The 21,469-nt window shown below is 37.2% G+C and overlaps 1 protein-coding gene across 4 annotated transcripts in view; it reads left to right on the forward strand.

The window, feature by feature from the left end:
• LPAR1 (lysophosphatidic acid receptor 1) overlaps nucleotides 1-17,621 on the forward strand; it is a 63,553-nt gene extending 45,932 nt beyond the window's left edge. For all 4 annotated transcript variants that reach the window (XM_025165182.2, XM_025165181.2, XM_088129987.1 and 1 more), the window contains one exon: nucleotides 17,107-17,621. In XM_025165182.2, the coding sequence (XP_025020950.1) occupies nucleotides 17,107-17,408 (302 nt within the window). In that variant the 3' untranslated portion in view covers nucleotides 17,409-17,621. The remainder of the gene's footprint in view (nucleotides 1-17,106) is intronic.
• The last annotated feature ends 3,848 nt before the right edge of the window (nucleotides 17,622-21,469 follow it).

Raw genomic sequence — 21,469 nt, forward strand, 5'->3', positions numbered from 1 at the left:
GAAGCCAAATTCCTTTGAAACCCCACTGAATTTGTTCAGTACTGAGATACCAAAGCAAAAATTTGCCAGTTTGCTGTATGAAATTGCTTAATCTACAAATCAAAATTTATTTGACTATCTGTGCAGTTCGAGACACTTACACTTAACTTTGTCCCGTGTCATAAATCAGGGTTCCTCAACCTTGGCCACTTGAAGATGGGTGGACTTCAACTCCCAGAATTCCCCAGCCAGCCATGCTGGCTGGGGAATTCTGGGAGTTGAAGTCCACCCATCTTCAAGGTTGAGGAACACTGTCATAAATGATGTGAGAAATAGCTATGGCCTTGCAATTAAAACTATTAAGAATGCAAAGCGAGGGGCACATAGATTAAACATCTACTGTCTGACTTCATACTGAATGACAACAGCTTCAGCCCTGTTGTATGGTGGGGAAATAAATTGCTATAGGGAAGATATTTTCTGTGGCATTGCTATAACATATGTTATTGCTATCCTATATTTCAACAATTGTATTCTACATGAGATGAGATATGAGCAAGACTAATGACAAGCATGCAGCTCATTTTTACAAGAAAGTAAAGAAACCTTTCTCCGTTGATTAATATTCCACTAATCATATTTTCCCAATTTGTCAGATGCTGGGTCATAACTTCAGAATAAGCCAGGATATAAGTAAAAGTCGTAAAGTTGACTTTATATCCTGTCCTGGCATACCTAAAATCTTTCACTATCATAGTCTGGTTGGGTGAAATTGGAAATTATAGTTAATTGAAGAGATGCTGGTTTGTTCATTTTTCCAGTGAAGATAGGAATGAGGAGACTGTGTGCACATCTACAAGGTTCATTCATTAAGTTGAGATTATAATTTGAACCTGTCTAATGTTGCTTTATGTAAGGGGTCAATTATAAAAGCAACATAAATTACTTGGGGACACAGATACTGATTCACTTGAAAACCACAAAGAACCCCTGGGTATAAACCTAATTAGTAACATACATTTGATACAACCTGTTACTGTTGCAATAATTTTTAATAAGGCTTTCATTCTATTGAATTCAGTCCTTGAGGGGTACTCTGGCACATCAAAGGCAGTGTATTGAGAGATTCTGGAAGATAAGTGTTTAAAAGTACAGTAGAGTAGAGCATTGTTTGCACAGCTGCAGCAAAAGATGCTTCTTAGAATATGTCCAAGCACTTTGTAGTAGGTGTGAGTTTAAGAGAGGTGATGGGAATAGTCCTACTTGGCACAATAACTGTATTTTATCAGAACTATGATCTTGGCCTTCTTGCACATTTTCTTTTTATTGTTTGTTTTGGCTTTATCACTGTTACTAGTAATTCACCTTGACGTAGGTGAAGTGCAAGGATTTATATTCCTAATAAGTATATGTGACAAGTGTATGGTATATGGACAGGAAGGAATGTAGGAGAAGCTTGTGGTATGCATAGGGTAACATGAACCAGCACAATTTATGTTCCTACACTAATACTCAAACTCATATTTGAAATGTAGTTCTCCAGGCAAATATGCATAAATTATAGAAACTTGAACATGAAAATTGATATATTAGAGAAAATTGTATAAGAAGGTATATAATCAGACTATGTGCTTCCAAAAAACTGATAGGGGAAATTGTGTACCAAAATGTATATAGTTTGAATGCATAACAATTTTCATATGGACTATAAAAGAGCATTTTTAAAACAACATGGGAAGAAGATAGAATGAAACAGTGCTTGTAGAAATGCAAGCGCTATAGAAAACAGAACTGGTTTGTTCATATTTAGGACAGCTTAGAGATCTCTTCCTTTGCTAAATAAAACATCTTCCTTTGCTAAATGAAGCAGTACAACAAAGCAGTTAAGAAATATTTCAATAGAGAAGTGCTCAAATGGAGATCCGGCAGACTTTGACCCCACCAATCTCAGTAGTTTCTGATGCTATTCATCCCTCTGTGCAGACTGATTCTGAAATAAATAACAGATTTTATATATTCTGTAGGACTCGAGGAAGGAAATAACCTTACACTGTCATAACTTCATTGGGAAGACACAAGTGGAAAAGAACAATTGCTATTTAAAATTTTCAAACAAGAAAGTTGGTATCTGAGATCATCCAAGCATACTCAGCAAATTGTTCTGAGAATTTAAGAAAAGCAGTGCTGAGAAATACTACCACAACTTTTCACTTTGGAAGCTGGTTCCTATTTTGCCAAACCAAACTAACCTCTAACTTCAGTTCTATCAGAGGAAAAAAAAATAAGGCAGTAAAATCAGGAATTGAGTTTCTCTTCTGAAAGAAAAGCAGAAATATTTTTGTTTCTGCAGAATTTTTTTGCATACATAAATCTCTTTTTAAATTGCATAGATCATGAATTTAACTGACACACAAGTAAAGGTTAGTTCTTGCCACTGATCTCAGCTTCCCTAAATTTGTCATCTTTAATCACTATTAATAGGAAATAATTGAAAATGATATGAGAGGACATCAGAGAGTGCCATTTGGGAAAAGCTAATGTTTTCCACTAAAGACAGTGAAAATGGAATGTACCAGTAATTATTCATATGGGAATGCAAAATAAACCCTTAAAGATGGATTGAGTCGAAATAACAAATGTTGGTGCTGAAAAAAGCTTTGGAACAAACTATACTTTCATTTACCAGCTATCCTTTGAAACCTACATTTCAAGAATGTATTTTCTCCAGATGCATGCTTTTTGATAGGAGGTTTTAATTCACTCTGAAAACAGGTGAGCAAGCTGTACATAAAATGTATTAGTTACAAGTTATACATAAAATAAATAAATGGGGGGCAGTGAGCTAAATAATATATGATGTGTTGATGAAAAGTAACCATCATTTTCTTTTCATATATCTTCCTGGTGTTTTTGCTAGCTGTGATTTAAAGAAAATTTCTAGTCTTTATGGGTGGGTGTGAAAATGAGCTGACAAAAATAGTTACAAAAATAAGAAACACTGGAAGTATTAGGAAGCCTTGAGTTAATTATTGCAGACCTGAAACTAGTATTTTTTTCCTTAAGAGTATTCACAAGAATAACAAGACTCTGGATTTCACATTGCCAATATTTATAAAATAATATGAAAGTCAATATTAATAAGATATACCCTGAAAATATATAAAACAACTATACTGTCTCTACTGTGGTTTTTTTTCCCTCTTCCCCATGACTTCAACCCGTCCCACCCGATCACATAGAGAGGGCATGCTTTGGACCCCCTCGATAAAAGAGTTCTGATCAATGGGGTCCAGAAGGCGGGCCTTCTCTGCTGTAGCCCTTTGGAATATCTTGCCCCCGGAGGTGAGATTGGCCTCTTCACTCCTGGCCTTCCGGAGAGATCTGAAGACATGGTTCTGCCAGTTGGCCTGGAGTGGGGAGGGAAGACCAAGTATGGGGATGGCTAGTCCCTTAGAGGCCTGTCATCTGCAGCTCTGGAACCATCAGCCTCTTGGACTTTCTCTTTTCTTTCGGTAATGCTTTGTATAGTTTTCTTTTATGTAATTTTATATATATTTATTGTTTTAACGGATTTTGTGAGCTGCCCAGAGTCCCCCATCGGGGAGATGGGCAGAGATAAATCAAATAAATAAATAAATAACAAGATTTCCAAAATATCTGTGGTATAGTATGAAAAATTGTTACTTAGAATTTACTGTAATCCAATCTATGTTAATGTGAAAAGGTTATATAATTTTCTGAATGTAATTTATATCTAGAAAAATACCTCCTTTGATCCCTGTTGAATGGGCAGGAATCACAGACCCTATTGTTTATTGTCAGTGATTTAATTTAATAAATGAAATGACAATTTATCACAACACTTTGCAGAATTTTAATTATTCCAGAATAATTCAAATGTCTTGTTGTGTGCTCCATAATCAAGCAGAGTTTATTTAGTGATGAATTAGACTAGAAAGGATACTAAAAAACATAAAATATGCTGTTTTCAGGATAAGTAATTTCTAAAAGTGGAGGGAAGATCATGATTTATATACCATAAAGTGTTGCTTTCAGTTAAATATCCATCCAATATCTTGGGTGTTAGTAGAGGTAATAGGAATACACTTTGTTACAGTCCCTGACAGAATTCTGCAATTTCACAAAATAATTAAACCATTTCTATCTCAAATAATTAAACAGCTTCTGTTTCTATTGTCTGGCCATGAAGCCACCAAGCTAGTAATGGTAATTTAGTGACATTCCAAAATCAGTTTATATTTGCAAGTTGAAAGGAAATTCCAGATGTCTATACTTTTCAGTCAGTTTCCATCATCTTGTGCTCATTCCATCATGCCCTTCACCCAGTTAGAGTTAATGCTAAACAGAAATTAGTATTATATCCAAATCCTCACTTTCTAAGGCAGAAAGTTGCCTTATTACCCAAGGCTATTCATTCTCTCTATCTCTTTCCTGTAGTGGGATTCATCCATTTAAATGTATTAACTAGGTCCAAGGCCTGGGATTTTCTTTAAAGAAACCCACTATCTTATTAAGGTAGGCAATAAGAATATTTATGGAACTACTGAAGGTTCCCCCCCCCCCTTCACTGAGCATCAAGTTCCCGAACCATTGATTTTTTAAAAATATATTCACACGTATGGGACATATTCCAGACAGATTGTTATGTGCATGTTTGCAGGAAGTAACAACATAAGCATATGCGTTATCTGGCACCATGACGCTGCTTTCTCAGCTTTTAAAAAGTGATAACGCTGAGTGCTAATCTCAGCACAGAAAGGAAGTTGCCCTGCTGTGGTGAAGTCGATCTGTGTCACTACCTCTAAATATGCTACGCGCAGACAAGCTCTAGCATAAGCCCTCCCCCCCATAAAATAACCCAGTTTTCATTAGATGTCTACACCAACTCATTTTCACGTGATCAGTCATTGCAAATGGTATAAGGAGCAGTAAGCTGGAACTTCATTGCGCGTTCTGTTCCTGATGAACATTCTTGTTCCATTCCAAATCCCTTGCTAAGTAAATGTGTCACGATTCTATTGTTTTTGCTGCTGCTCCTGAATGATAGAAGTCTTTAATATTTTCTCTCTTCTTCCTATTTATCTTTTAAACTTGCTGAATGGATTTTTTTAAAAAGCCATAGTGTCACAGATTTTTTTTTTAACTGTACCCAATTAAATTGACCCAGGCTCAAAAGATCCACAAAAGCACTGGGCCCTGGACAGGTGGTTTTTTATATCTCCCTGTAAGGGTTGGGGAGATGTTTTATTTAAAAAAATATGTTTTCTTCTTACAAATACTGTTCTGCCTTAATTCCTCTCTCTGGGATTTCTTCTGCTTTTTTCTTCTCTGTTAATGGCCAGCATGCAGAGTACTTGCAACTTCCCACGTTATGCTTGTATACTTGCACTTTTCCTTGCTGTGCCTCTATACTTCTTCTTCCTCTGGACCACCCACTCCCCTTGAAGGAAAAATGCCTTCTTTTCTTCTGTTGCTTGACTCTGTTTGCTGGGGGCTGCAGAAGACCCAAAACACACATCTCCTCTCCCCCACACCTGTTTCAAGGTTACAGCTTTATTGGCAACTCTGCCATGCTGATGCTGGGGAAAAGGCTCAAATAGGAGGGGAAGAAGGAAGCACAGGTGCCCGCAGTTTTTTTAAGCAGCCTGCTCTTCCACACATAGACATCGTTCTTATCTCTTGCACCAATTTATTTTTGGTAAACAGTGGCACACCTTGCACAAACTTTATGTTCCTTTTTGAAAGTGTTAAACACAGACTTGTTTGCACATCTGGTTAAAAAAACTGTTACAAGGAGATGGGTTTTGTAAATTCAGCATTTCATTGGGAAAAATTAGTCCCAGAATCAGAGGCCACTTAAGAACAGAAATGACTGCTAAAGGAGTAGCTTGGAATTCTGGGAGACCAACACACCTGGAACAGGCCAATTGGGGAAGATTATTTAATGAAATCAGATGAAAAGAATGGAACCCTGTCTTTTCCATCCCCACGTCCTTAATATATTTACCTTGTTAGTAAAGTCTGCATTTCAAAGCATGTTACAAAATCAGGCCTATAATTTATAGGCTCTAAGAAAACAACCAACAGCAGACACTCTAGTTAGGTCATGACCTGTGAAGTTTTGCACATAGAGCAACAGGGCCTTGTTCTTCGTGGGGTAGTAGGACACATCAAATTGTCATATGTATTTTCTCTCTCTGCTAGACTGAGCATGTGTGAAAGACAATGTTAAAATAGGAAGAAGTTAAAGTATATCTGAAATCAGTTGTGTCTGAGCAAGATGAGTTTGGTGCTGTTTGGTGCTGAACTGAAGTTTGATGGAAGGGACCAGTCTGTAACTGAGTACGTTTTGCATGGAAAGGTCCCAGGTTCAATCCCTGGAATCACTAGTGAACACTTAGCTATTGTTAGGAGTTACTATTATAAATGCTCTTAATATGCTGGAGAGTCTCTAACAGCCAGAATAGACAAATTCTAGTCTAGGTAGAGAAATAGGTTGATCTGACATAAGATGTTCCTTGTGTTCCCCATGGGTACTTCCCACATCTAAACTGGGCAGCGCTGAACTAGTGGCATATGTGGTCAAAGAATGCCCTGTCTTCTGGTCTAATGAGATATTTGCCAGAAAACTGCAAAGCGAAAGACGTGGTTAAAGGACCAAATACTCCCTAAATAGCAATTGAGGTAAGAAGAGGTACTTGTATTGTGTTAATGTTCTTAGTAGTGGTAATAGTTATTGTTATGCTGTCTTTAGTAAAGCAGGGCAGCATAAATTCATTTTATTCTGCAGGACTTGAAGCCAAAAGACAATGGCTTGCTTAAATCCCCAGTGAATTTATAGCACAGAGGTGGCTTGAATAGGGTTTCACCAATGATACCTCTCTTTTAGGCTGTAAAGCTATACCAAGCTCTGAACACAATAGAATTTGCTTCCAGGTAAGCATGCATAGAATTAATCACCCCTTTGTTGTACCCCTTGCCCAGCATTCTGTGTCTACTGCTGTCACCTGCCACACTGTTTAAGCTTCAAACGTGAAAGCTGGATGACTAGAGTGAATGGAAACATCTGCCCAGAGAAAGAATGATGATGATGATGATATCCCACCTTTTATATATTTTATGGGTTGTAGGAAGCCTCTTCTGGGAGACTTGTGCATGTTCTCAAAACCCCAATTTTATGCTCACCAGCCCAGAACAGAATTGGGGCCTCTCATATCCTGGTATTTGGTAGTGAAGGTGTTATCTCATTATCTTAAAAGCTTTTTCTTTCCTATCATGGTTAAGGAGGAAAAATATATATTTCAGAAATCATACAAAGATAGTTTGCTTCAGAGCTGTTACCAGCTTTTGCAGATGCATGTCTGCTGTCCACTTCACGCTTCTTGTGACCTCTTGTGGTGAGCCAAAGAGGGTGCAGTAATAGAGTTGCTTTGAAACTTAATAAGTTTGCAGGAAATGGACAGAGGCTTTATTGCCAAAGGAATTTTTTAGATGGGGCCTAGTTTCGTAAGATCTCAAGTCATCCATAGTGCTTAGTGATCATTTTCCACTAAAACAAATTTGGCAAGTGTTTTGGATCTGGATACAGTGGAAAGGTGACTAAACAGTTCAGCCTCATTATATTTCATAATCTTATCTGGGGAAATGTTTACAAAGAATTGTCATTTCAAATTTTCTCAAAACAAGGCCCCTATGTGTTGCTGTGAGAAAACTCCAGCTCTTTCCATGAGTCAAGGAGCAGCTTTGGAGTCTGAAGGTTTTAGATGTTCTCCTCTTGCAGAAACTTGGTGCTTCCCAGAACAATGCACAGAATGTGGGCATCATCACAAATGCATCTGGTTCATCCAGCTATGGGTTAGTTAATGAGCCTAATTTAGTATTAATGTTTTGACCTGGAAGGGATGAATGCTGTATAAATTCTTTCTCCTACTCTTTGTGTTGCTTTAATCTGAATCTCTTAATTGTCCTGTCTAATACATTAGTCTGATGTAGGGCTTAAGGTATTGTCGTTGGGCTGAAGAGATGTAGAATCCAGTTTACATTCAGCCACACAACTCACTGGGTGACCTTTGGACAGTTACTGTTGCTTAGCCAAACCTAGTTACAACCTAGTTGCCAGAAGAAAATGATGGGAAACCTGCATATACACAATCTTTATTTACTGTGAAGTAAATGCTACATAATATAATGTTGTTAGTTCTCACAAAATAAGTTATGTTAATATTTGCTCAACTGCATTTTTCATGTAGGTTAACATTTCAGGAAGACAGAAGATTATTAAATGAAACCTCTGGCATGCAAGCAAGCTCTGTGATACATTAGAATCTCCTGCTTATCCCAAACATGACACTAAATTCATGTATATCACTCATGTTTGTGTGTGTGTGTGGGTCTTCAAATCAATCTTGACTCCTGGCGACTGCCTGGATTGGTCCCTGCAGTTTTCTTGGCAAGGTTTTTTGGAAGTGCTTTGCCACTGCTGCCTCCTCGTGCTGAGAGAAGGTGACAGGCCCAAAGGCATCCAGCTGGCTTCTGTGCCTAAGGCAGGACTAGACCTCATGGTCTCCCGGCTTCTAACCCAGTACTTTTAACCGCTACACCAAAGTGGCTCTCCATCACCTCCCTAGCTGAGTATTAATAAATAACTACTTGAATGAACTTAGCATTTAGAATAATGTTGGAAACCCTTTCTGCTGGTGAAAACATACCAGTGGATTCAGCCAATATCTCCCAGTTTTGGGGTAGCTTCCCCAGTGCAGTATTCTCCAATTGTGTTAGAACTGAATTCCCATAATTTCCTAGCCATGCTGGCTTTGGAATGATCATTTATGTCTAACAAGTGAAATCTCATATAAGGAATACAGACACAACCCTGACACAAGAGAGAAACAGTAACCCATTACTACTCCCTCAAAAAAAGCATTAAAGCTCATTGTTTTAATGTAAAGTTTGTTTTAACCATGCAGTACATGACTTTTCAATTTTAGTCATTTCAGCCAAATGTTTCTTATGGTTCAGTGCCACGTCTCTTTTTACATAGTTTTCCTAGCGCAGAGCTATTGTGTAATTGATAAAAGAAGATACAGATACTAACACTTCCTGTTTATATTTGGCCTTCAGCAATGATGAGAATCCAAAGGGGCAGCTTTATGTGTTTCGTAACAATAAATATTTCAAATTGTTTTGACAACAGCTGGGACTCATCCATTACATTAATTTCCCATATCTTTCTGATTGCAGATACCACTGAAAGGCCTTCCCATCCTCTTTTAAACACTTCTTGTCATCTTGAAAGTTCCCTGTTTAAGCAACTCTGTTTGTTAACCAAAAAAGTAATTTAAGTCATTAAAAAAAATAATCCAGACATTAAATATGAGTTGAATAAAATGTTTATATTGGCTAAGATTGAAACAAAAATTACTGTTCTGGACCAGAGCCTTCAACTGTGCCATTTTATTCTTTTGTTTTACACTGTTGCCTCATCCATCCACAGATAGGTACTGATCCTGTTTGATTGTTAAGATATATACAAGGAACCTGTTACTTACCACATGCATGGTATCAGCTAAGCCACAGTATTAGGGAAGAGTTCAATATGATTTGGGTTACACAGAGCAGTCCAGTGGGATTTATTTATTTATTTATTTGTTTGTTTGTTTAATTTGTGTGTATCCCAGAGGGATACATTTCAGAAGACAATAGGAACAAGCGCGCTGTGTCAGCACAATTTATGTTGGCCTGTTTAGCTGAAAGGTCAATTGATTTCTGTAAAACCATCTCCCAAGTAACTATGTTTGAATGAAGTACATTCTGTCCTATGACCTTCCTCTTCATCTAGCGTCTGCTATATTTCTGACCCTTCCTTATCTCTTTTTCAAGCTAAACATGTCCCAAAGAGTGTGAGGAAAAACCAAATGAGAGTTTGTAAGTAGGAGAGAGGAGAAACTAAAAAAATAAAAAGAAAATAAATTATAGAAGAAACATAAGATATGTTTTATCTCAGATGGATCCCACATTAGGATCAAGTCACGTTATGAAAAGCTCTTTTCTGATTTCTTCACCATGTATTCAAAAATCTAATTAGCCTGCAGTAAGCCAAAGTGATAAGATACATAATTTGAACATGGGATAAAACATTATTTTTTAAAAAAATTAATATTTATCAATAATTTTTCTCCTACCCTTCCTTTGAAGTAGGAACAGACAATCAAGGATTGAGGGAACCAAGTATCTTACCAGACACAGTATATTTTATTTCCACACATGGTAACAGTGTATATTAGATAGGAGTAATAGATGCCATTTAACACAGCAAGCAATGATTATAAAAAAAAACCCAAAACCTTATTACATTAACAAAAAAAAGGGGGGGGTTTCACCGAAATTATAATAATGACTTGAGGGAACTTTCATTCATTCATTGTAAATGGGATTCAAATGTAGCCTCACCCGAGTAACTGTCTCCTCTTCCCCAAGTTGTTGGTTGTTGTTTTTCCTAACTCCTGCCTGCTTAGTTACAAGGTCTACTTGTTTTGCACTGTGCTTACCTACTCCTTATAGGGAAGTTATCAGTGCATAATGTGATGAGGACTTTTGTTCTTCAGCTGACTTGTTGCAGAGCCCGACCCTGATTCTGGTCTGAGAGGTGATGACTGGCCCAAGGTCACCCAACTGGCTTCCATGCCTAGGGGTAGCAATAACTTTGGTCTCCCCACTCCTAGGTCCAGCACTTTAACTCCCACACTACTGTGACTACTTCTCTCCCCTGAGAGTTAATGATTTAATTTAAATTTAAATTTTAAATGATTTGATTTAAAGATTTAAATTTAAAGATTTAACTTTAGATAGTGGATCTAACGCTGATTAATAAATCCCAGATTTTTTTTGTTCCTTAAGGGCTAGGCTTTCCTGCTCTTAAATTATATAAATCTGTGCTCTTCCTGAAGATGGATATAATTTAAGAGCAGGAAAGGACAGTCCTCAAGGGAAAAAAAATACCTGGGATTTATTAATCAACTTTAGATCCACTATTCAACTAAAAAAGTGTATCTCGGCATTTGACATCTTAAAATGCCTTTTTAATAACTGCATTTTCTTTAATTTGAAAATTGGTTCAACAGTAATAACAGAGAGTCTATGCTTTCAGCAAAATGGTGTAGATACAAAATAGAGTGTAGTTCTGGTCATCTAACAGCATTCTACCCTATTTACTCATTTGCAAGACAGTAGATATACTTTAGCTCAAGTTGTAATTTGCTATTTAAAATAGTGGTGTAAAATGGTTCATTCATGCGAAAGGAATTATGAGATGGCATCAATATTTCTCTCCCCTGAAGAATTGATACAAATTTATGAAAAAACACAATGAATTTTGAAACATGGTCTATAAAAATGCATTGCATCTCAAGAAAAATGGCTTCAATAATTTTATTCCTCATTTCTTGTTTTAATAAAAAAAAAATTGCTTGGTGCTAGCCAGGCTTATGCTGATGTGGCTGTATGAAATAAATAACTCACCAAAAAGGATTGACCTTTTGAATCAATGATCTGCTTAAAATATGCAAGCAGAATTCATCAAACTGAACCCTTTGGCCTAGCAAATGTCTCCTGCCATACTTCACACACACACGCACTTCAGAATAGTTAACTGGATCCTACAATATCAATTCTGTGTACACTGCTAGCTTTCAACTTACTGTATTAAAATACATGTAATGAAGATTCATAATATTACTTAGACTTTCTAAATTAAATTTTAGCTTTAAGTAAGCACCATGGGGAAGCAGGTTTATTGACCTGTGAAAATATAGGCAACTCAACCATGGATAGATATCATACTTCAGATTCAAAAAGAAACTAACAAATAACCTGAGGCTTCCACTCTTTTGAGATGAAAGCCATCCCAACATGGAACATTTGGTAAAGACCAGCATGCTTTCATCATATGACCTACCAAAAAGATTAGAAGTAGTGGTCTTCACTATTTTCTGTTTCATATGAGTATGTTAAAGAATAAGGCTGTATATTATGGTCTATACATAATGTGGTGCCTCTGGAAGGGTCCCCACAGGATCTTGACAGTTGCAAGGCTTCTGCCCTATCTTTCTTTGACTGGAACACTGCAAAGAACTAGAATTCAGCATCATTTTGATTTGAAATAATTCTGGGTGCTATAAGAATTATTAAAAAAGAAAAATGATGAGTAGTTGCTCTCCAATATTTTGTTGGGAGGTTTGCTCACCAGTCTAAGAAAGAGAAAGATTTAAGCTGAAGTGATAGAAGTAAATGGGGAACAACTTGTCTTCTGACTTTTTTTGATTAATCATGCCCTTCATGGCAGGTATTTTGTGAATGTAGGACCCTGCTCCATGGAATTCATTTTGTGCCTGCAGCATGCTTTCAAAATTCCAAATATGACTATGGGCCCCAAAATTGCTCCTAATCCTGCTATGAGGTATGGGTTTATCTTCCACTGAAAGGTTAAAGTAATAATTGTCAAAGAAAACCTGTCACCTGAAATATTGGCTCAGACATGGCCTCTAGAGTGAATTTTTGGCCGAGTTTACCTTGGCAGATAAATTTACTTCCACTTGAAAGAAGACCATTGCCAATTATTTGTCCTCCTTTGGCTTTTCTGCCCCATTCCTACTATCTCTCAGAAGTAGTTAAACAGAGTCCTAGATATGGACAAACAGAATAACAGACCTAACATTCCATCTTAATATCTCAAAGAGCTCTTTCATAATCTTTTCACATTCTCCAATTATCTCCATAGAATTACTTCTGCTACACACAGAAGAGTATTTATGTTAGCAAGGTTCAGTGCCTTACCTTAGATGCTCATGAATGGCAGATACAATAACATTCCTTATGCACAATGTTTCTGCATCTGTTCCTTCTCTGCAACCGAATCAGGTCATCTTTTATTTCATTGCCATTCCCATTGCAATTGGCACACAGAACTCATAACCTCACTTTTTACTCATGGTGTAGGTTGATCTGAAACTAGAGTTGTTGTTTTTCTTGGTGACTTCTCTACAGTGAAATTTCCAGGAATTTAATGAAATTTATTCAGTTGCAAATGTGATTAGAAGACTTTGTATTTGATTCTTATGCTGGTTAAGAGCAGTGAACTGATGGATGGATGGATGGATGTCAATATATAACTGCATTTTACTCTATTTTTATATAGATCTGTTAGGAAATTATCACTAATCTCCTTCTGTGTGCTGGGTTTGTTTTGGTTGGGTGCGTTGGGTGGCCATTCTCTGACCATAAATTAATAAAGTTTAACTTATGAGGGCACCATCACTGTTTGACATCCCAGTTCGGTGTTAGAGGCTCATTTGACACCTACTCTGAGCCTGTAGTGAAAAATTCTAGCTAGCACTTCAAACTGTGTTTGCTTGGCAGGCTCTGTACTGAATGGAAACTATAATATATTGGAGCATACAGGCTCTGTTTACACTAGTAGAGACCTAGCTGCCTGTGGTTATTCAGATTGATGCTGCTTCCACAGCCAGACCAGGACAGAATGAGAGAGCCCTTCAGACAGCATTTCACCCTGGGATCCTTCAAATCTAGACCTGTTTCTGGTTCATAGAATAGGAACAATTCCTGTTCAGCATTATCTGTAAGAGAGTTACCCCCAATTTTCCCTTTTGAGATGCAACAGTATGGGAATATTGGGGACGTTCAAGGATGTACAGTCAGTTTGCACAAAATGACAACTAGGGACAATGTGACATATTTAAATGTGACAAAAACATAAAAGAAAACCAGTGGATTTATCTCACCAGGATATGCAGTGTAGGAACACCAAGGATTTCTATTTTTGTGTTCTGGCAATTTCTGTTTTCTGAATATATAATAGCTACACTCAGAACCCTTCCTGAAGTTAAGGTCTATCAGGTAGAATGCTGTATGAATATATTACTGGATTTCTTAAACATACAGTACTACTTTTTAAAGAGATTCTGATAATATGGCCTAGAATATAATTTTCTGAGTTCTTTATAGATAAATGAATATGAAAAATGTTCTCTGAGATTAACTTCAAAATCTAGTTCTTGAAATCCCTACAAATAACTGGCAAGATGATAAATTCTCATTTGAAATTATAATAAATTGAGGCCTACTTGGAAAGTTCTCTTAACAAACAGATGAAGTATCTCCTAAGCATTACATATTTCATTTTGCTTATTTGATTTTATCTGCCTCTTCCAAGACATATATCACTGTGAGTCCACTGTTCTAAACCATTCCACATTCCCAAATATTTTCTTTCCTCCTTTGGAACATGAAAGCGGGGAAAATCAATACTTTTAATGAATTAAAAAACAAACAAAAAAACAGTTTGACTTGGACAAGGAATCAATAAGCAGCAGAGCTAGAGAGAATGGACAGAGAACTTAAATGATGAGCATGGCCAAAGGAAAAGAAAGTTTTTCAAACCATTGATAAAAGGTGAAACATTCAAAACGATGCACCTAGTTCTTCAAAGCTTGGATCTCTTTGCTTATAGGCCTGTTAGAACTTTGAAATCTGGGGAGGGTACCTTGTTTTCCTTGTTCTCATTTTCTTCAGATACCTAAATGAGGATTAGTAAGGTTCAAGACATGGAAATATTTACACTTCTCAAGCTGCTGTCTGAATTACTTTAAGTAACTACCCAGCATGGAGGGGCAAAATCACTTGGGAATTGTTAGAACAGAGTTTGTTAAGTTGTAGCTTTTGGGTTCCATGCAGCCCTTGGCTTAAAATTCATATGACCTTTAGCCTTATTTTAAAAGTTCTCTACAAGGTTCCTGGCTGCTTGAGAAAAGAATGTCAGAAGAATAAGAGGGGAAGGGAAGGGAAGGGAAGGGAAGGGAAGGGAAGGGAAGGGAAGGGAAGGGAAGGGAAGGGAAGGGAAGGGAAGGGAAGGGAAGGGAAGGGAGTGCTGGGGGAGGAAGAATGACAAAGGAAAAAAAAAGGTACCCACTTTATATTGACTCTGGCCATGGACATCCATAAGGGGTGGATCATGGAGGGCAAATGATGAAACCTGCATCGTGACATCATATACAAACTCAACTCCTTTTGTACGTGCATCATGATTCCCCAGAATAGAAGCAATGAAACGTGTGTTGCAATGTCACAATGCAAAATTTTGATACTTTTATACTTGTGTTTCAACATTGCATTAAAGTATATAAAGGGAAATGCTTGCATTGTGATGTCAAGATTCACATTTTGGCATCACTGGTTAGCTGAAGGCATCTCTGGCCGGGATATAAGCTTTCAGTTTTACACTCAATGGAATATTCATTACCTTAAGAATAGTTAGACAGTAATCTTATTATTAATCTCAGTAATTTGAATATAAATTGCACTCAGTAATTTGAATATAAATTGCACTTCCAGTTGCACTTTCCCCAAATTATTAAGATTATTATTAAAACAGCGCCACACTTATTGATAGTTGATGAACTGAATGTAAGGTAATAGTTCCCAAAAGAAGAGTAAAAGATGAATAGGAAGGAGGGGAAGAGAAGGAGGGGAAGAGAAGTGGGAGAGCATAACTCACCAGGCCTGGGGATCTGGATGTGTGGCAGAGCTAGTGCAACAGTTGTGCTGATTTGTTGCTGTTGTGAGGTTTCATTTTTATACCTCGGCTACAGGTTACATGTGTGTTCTTGTTTGTATTGTTATATGTTTTTTATATTGTTTTCATTACTGTTAGTTGCTCAGAGTCATGAATTTGATTTGGGCAGACATATAAATTGGTATAATAAACAAACAAGCTTGATGATGGTGTGGTGAGACAAAGTGACAACTGGGCAGGAAGGGAAAAAAGGAAAAAGAAGCCATTTCAGTGTTACAAAAAGGATAAAATTCACCAGGCAAACAAGCCTCTCCCAAATTATGGTTAATCTGCAAAGGGATCTATACTTTTCAGCAGGTTGTACAGTAATCAGGATTTGAAGGAGGAAAGGTGATTTGGAGCATGTCGGGGCGCAAACATCACAGCTGTTGGCAATTCCTTAAATGAACTGGACCTATTCAAGGAAAGATACATTAGATTTAAGAAGCTGACCACAGTATCACTTGTGCTTCTCAGCAGATGTACAACTGGCCCTTCTCTGCCCTCAGTGCAGAGATAATTATTTGCAGAAAATCCTTGTGTTCCTATCTGGTAGGTATGGTACAATTGGGGTACAAAGTTAGCAAAAACAAGGCACAGTATAGAAGCTTTTCAGTGATAATGCTCAGTTATGGAATTCACTTAAAAACATGTCAGACCTACTCACTGTGTTAGTTACTTTTAAGAACTTTGGAAGGTGATCAGTTAGTCTGCTAAAGTTAATTCAAATTTGGATTCACAAATGATTTTGTGATGTCTTATTCTTTGAAAATTAGGATGTTTTCTATGTCCTTGGCAGAATATATATTTAGGAAGCAAACCAAAACATTGAGAGTCAGTATGGTGTGCAGGTGGTTCTTGACTTATGACTGTTCATTTAGTGACCGTTCAAAGTTACAATGGTGCTGAAAAGAATGACTTACGACCAGTCCTCACACTTATGACCGTCGCAGCATCCCCACTTCCACAGTCAAGTGATCAAAATTCAGGCTCTTGGCAATTAGCATGTATTTATGATAGTTGCAGCATCCCAGGGCTACATGATCACCAGCCAGCTTCCAACAAGCAAAATCAATGGGGAACTGCGTGAGTCAGTTAATGACCACAGTGATTCACTTAACTACCACTGCAAAAAATGTGGTAAAATCAGGTGTGGTCATGTGATGCATTGCTTAACAACTGCACCACTTAACAAATTTTCCAGCCCCTATTGTAGTTTTAAGTTGAGGACTACTTGTATAGAGGATAGTAAACCTAGATTCAACTCCCTGCTTCATTCTGAAGATCACTCTCAGACTTCAATTGATTATGTACCATCAAGTCGTTTTAATTCCTATAGATTAATAATCATTCAGCCTAGTCCAGCTCAGAGGCTTTCAGTGTATAATGGGAATAAAATTTATATATGCTTCCTTAAAAGAAGTGTATGATAGAAACATAATATCTAGAAGAGCAAATGTATTCTTCTTTGTCCTTTCCAGGTGCTTTTATAATCTGCTGGACTCCAGGATTAGTGCTGCTTCTTCTTGACGTTTGCTGCCCTCAGTGCAATGTCCTAGCATACGAAAAGTTCTTCTTGTTGCTCGCCGAGTTCAACTCTGCCATGAACCCGATCATCTACTCTTACCGAGACAAAGAAATGAGTGCCACCTTCAAGCAGATTCTTTGCTGTCAGCGCAGTGAGAGCGCCAATGGACCAACAGAAGGCTCTGACCGCTCGGCCTCCTCACTGAATCACACCATTTTGGCTGGAGTACACAGCAGTGATCACTCAGTGGTCTGAACAAAATCCAGCCAACATAACTTTAGTGCTAGGTGAATACCTAGTTATGAAGCTATTGACAACATTGTTGACAGTCTTTGAAACAGGGAGAATAACAACTTGTAAAAGTTCTTCTTACTCACTAATGGATTATAGTACTTCACCAGTGCCCAGCCCACAAAAATTCTCTAGGCTAGATTTTTTTTTCTTTTTCCTTTTTTTTTTTTTTTTTTTTTTAAGTAAAACATAACCAGTTCCCATTGGGGCATTGAAAAATATTTGTACAAGCCATTTAAGCCACCCCAACTAGCCATTCATCAGATGATGCTTTTGTGACAGTCCTAACGAAAATCATTTCCACTTCTTTAAGCTTCGTAACTGCTTCACTGCCTTTTCATTTAGGCACTAAAGCTTCCTCTTCTCCCCTCACCCCAAATGCGTTTCTTTTAATAATCATCTCCCATCACTTTGCTTTGGGACAGACATTTTCTGGGCAAGGAATGAAACAGTCTTAACTTACAATTACACTGCCAATAACAATGAGAATCATATCAAAATAATGGTGGGAAATAACTGTTTATACCTTGGTTTTTATTAGTGTTTGGAAGCAAGCATGTTGTATATATGCAGATGCATTTAATTCTCACACTGAAATCAGTGGGATATAAAAGTGTTGTCTGGCTATTTTGTCCCTGAAATTTTAATTGTCATTAGTAAAGACCAAAAGCAAGAATGTAACATGCAACAAAAATCCAACTTTCTTGTGGCCAGATCCTTAATGTGGAATAGAAAGGATCTAAAAGATCAGATTTTACATAAAGTACATTTTGGGGTTGAGTCTTCTGACTAAAGGGGTTCTACTTTTAAAAGAAGGCATTTTCTTTGCTGTTTTGCACCAAGGGGAAGGTTTTTTAATGAGAGCTGAGGTATGTTTGCCAGATTTCAATATCTGTCCCAGATTTTAGGGAGGGATGATACCACACTCCCAACAATGGATATGATTGAGAAGCAAGTTTAGTTTCTGGGGGTTTTTTCCAAATAATTTTATTAAGAATTATAAATGGAAAGAATAAAAGCCAATACAAAATGCAAAAAAAAATGAACAGAAAAATACAGAAAAAACAAGGAGGGGTGTGGAAAAGAAAAAAGAAAAGAGAAAAAAGAAAAAGAAAAAAGAAGTAACTTCCCACTTCATCCCAGCAAGTAAAGACAAATTTAATAGCCTATCACATCTCTAAATAGAACATAATCTCTCTTCTCCCCGTAGCTCATCGCTTAAGTAAAAAAACAAAATCCAAATGCTTCCTTAATTGTTCTTTGTCAGCAAAAGTCCAGTAAGGGCAGCCAAATATAACTATTTTCCTCTTTTAGCCCTGATTGAACAAACCGAACTTGTATGCCTTCCCAGAGTTTTTAAAAATATTCTTTAGCTCCTTCAGACAGAGTCCCAGAGGTAGTTTGCCGGTCATCTGTGTTTCTAGGCAAAAATCTTTCAGAACTTTAACAAGTTTTTTTTTTTTTGTATATCCAATAAGTAAAGTTTATCCTTTTGTTTGTCACTTGTAATAAAAGTGACTTCAAAACCTTAACAGAGCTCTTTTGTATATCCAGTAAGAAAAAATTATCCAAACCAGTTTCCTGGTTTGATATTTGTATATCTCCTTTAGGCAACAAGTCACCCATCAGATCCATATTACATTCAAGACCCCCTTCAAAGTAATTTCACAGACATCCATTGCAACTTGTTCTCATTCTGTAACTTCATTACAACATGCTTTGTCCATCTTATCAGGCAATTGATCCATTCTATCAAGAAGCTCAGTAGAGAGATATTCAAAAGTTTGCAGTACAGATTTCTGCTCTGTATGCTTTATCTGCTCCATATTCTTTATCTTCTAGCTCCCTCTAGTGTCCACCTTTCAAGGTCTCATCATAAAAACAGCCAAAACATTCTTATAAAAAAGCCACAACAGTCACCATTTCCTCATGAAAAAATATCTTCTAATTAATTCCAAGATATAATTCCAAATCCCATTGACCCCTTAACTTTCCAGAATCCATATACTAAGCACCCTTTTGCTGTATAGTCCAAGAAATAGATTTTCAAAACTTTTAAAATCGAATTTACACCATCGTCCTCCAAGGAGGAGAAAGCTCATCCAATGAATACAGCAAAACCTTGCTGGTCCAAAGGCTGATAATCTCTCCAGTAAACAAACAAAAAAAAATTAATAATCCAAATCAAAAAAAGTGATTAATAAGGCTCAGTCAAGCTTAATGTCTGCAAAAGGCTGCCTTGTAAGTGTGAGCTTGATGAAATCCCGACTCCCAGCTTTTCTACTCATAAGTCAACTGCAAAATGACAGTTTCCATGGTCTACTCATGAGTAGCGGCCATCTGGAGTCATGTGGATAATCTCAGTCCTTCCAGAGAAATTTCACCAATCCAAATCCAGCATCCAGCCATGATTCTCCTTGCAAAGCTGTCCTGCTAACGAGCAGCATGTCAGCTCGCCATGGTCCTCACAGGAAGTCCCCTCAGAAGCAAGTCTAGTTTCTGGTGATCAAGTGTATTGATCTTTTCCTTGTTATAAGGTTCTGCCTGTGAAGATGGCAACATCAAGCTCTTTTTACCCATTTTCTTGATGTTTCAAACAAAACAAAACAAAACAAAAGCTATGGCATGGTTCTCACCCTGTCCAAATGATAGAGGATGAGTGGAGAAAGGGAGATTGCCAGCTGCCCAGGATCATCCTAAGAGGACCTGCTGCCTGAGTAGGCAGGAGCAGGACTTGCCTCTTGAGATGGAAGATGGACCAGGACTCTCCCCATCATTCCCTTCTGCGTGCCTCTGCTACTCACTCATTGCCCAGATGGTCTGTAAACAAAATTCTGAGGAACTCTCAGAGTGATGTAAACTGAAGTGATTACAGCAGCTGTCTGTGCAATATCGTTTCCACAGACATGATTTCACAATGCATTTCTCCAAGGATGTCTTTCATTATAATTATAGCCTTAGTTATAATGAAAGACCTGATCTGGGTAGCAGGTCTGTGGGCAGTGGGTGGATCACTGTCTGCACTAGTCTGTAAAAACATAATTTTATGAAGTGGTAGAGCTGGTCTTGTAGCACCTCTTACAGGCAGCCACTTTCAAATGTTGGAGAAAGCAAAGGGATGCTGGACCTGAAACTGAATTATTCTTTTTATAGTATCCTCTAGTAACTGAAATAGCATCTCAATTTTGCTATCTAAGAAGAGACAAATTTGGAACACTGTCTCTTGGGTAATTTTGTTCACATCCAACTGTTTCCTTACTCAAAGTGCAAATTCTATTCAGTTTTTACACAGAACCCCATGAAATAAGTGTCAGTATTCCATTCCTACAAATAGATTTAAGAATGAGAAAAGTGACTTTAAAATAAAACATTTCTCTTTGTGATTGTCAATTCTTAATTAAGATCAAATGTAAAAATGTATACACTGAAGGCTGAGGATTTTTAGAAGAATTTGGGACCATTATAAATAATTGTATAGTGCTGGCAATTTGCAGCAGTCCCCTTCTATGTTGAAAACCTGCCTACATAAGAAAATTTGCTTAGAACCCTTGTTGGAAATGAATCAATCAAATGCTCTCAAATGAGGGATAATAGATTTGAGCTAGCATCATGTTTATTTGGGTAGAGTAGGTAGATTTCGAAGAACAAAGTATAGCAATGTCAAAAAGATAGACTATTTAGTGATGTACAAAGTGACTAGGTTAAAATTAAAGGGAAGTGTGGCTGATCCTACCAGAAGGTATCCAGGAATCATGAAAGGTTCATCTGACAAAAAAATACTATATGAATTTCATACTGAAATTAAAATCAGTGAGCCCATTCTGCTTTACTTATGTAACTTGTGTAATAAAACAGGTCAGGCTGTTAGAAAGTTTAAAAATACACTACATGCTAAGCCACTAATAAAGTTTTTCAATAAGTGAATAATATTTGCTGTATGTATCCTTGCACCATTCTTCAGGTTTGAAATATTGTAATGAAAATATTCTTGCAGTAGCTGGAATTTCTATTTTTTTAGATTTTTG

The sequence above is a fragment of the Python bivittatus genome, unplaced genomic scaffold (assembly GCF_059951505.1).
Source record: "Python bivittatus isolate LINGU-HERP-01145 unplaced genomic scaffold, Pbiv_v1 ctg000850_np1212, whole genome shotgun sequence".
NCBI classification, from domain to species: Eukaryota; Metazoa; Chordata; class Lepidosauria; order Squamata; family Pythonidae; genus Python; species Python bivittatus.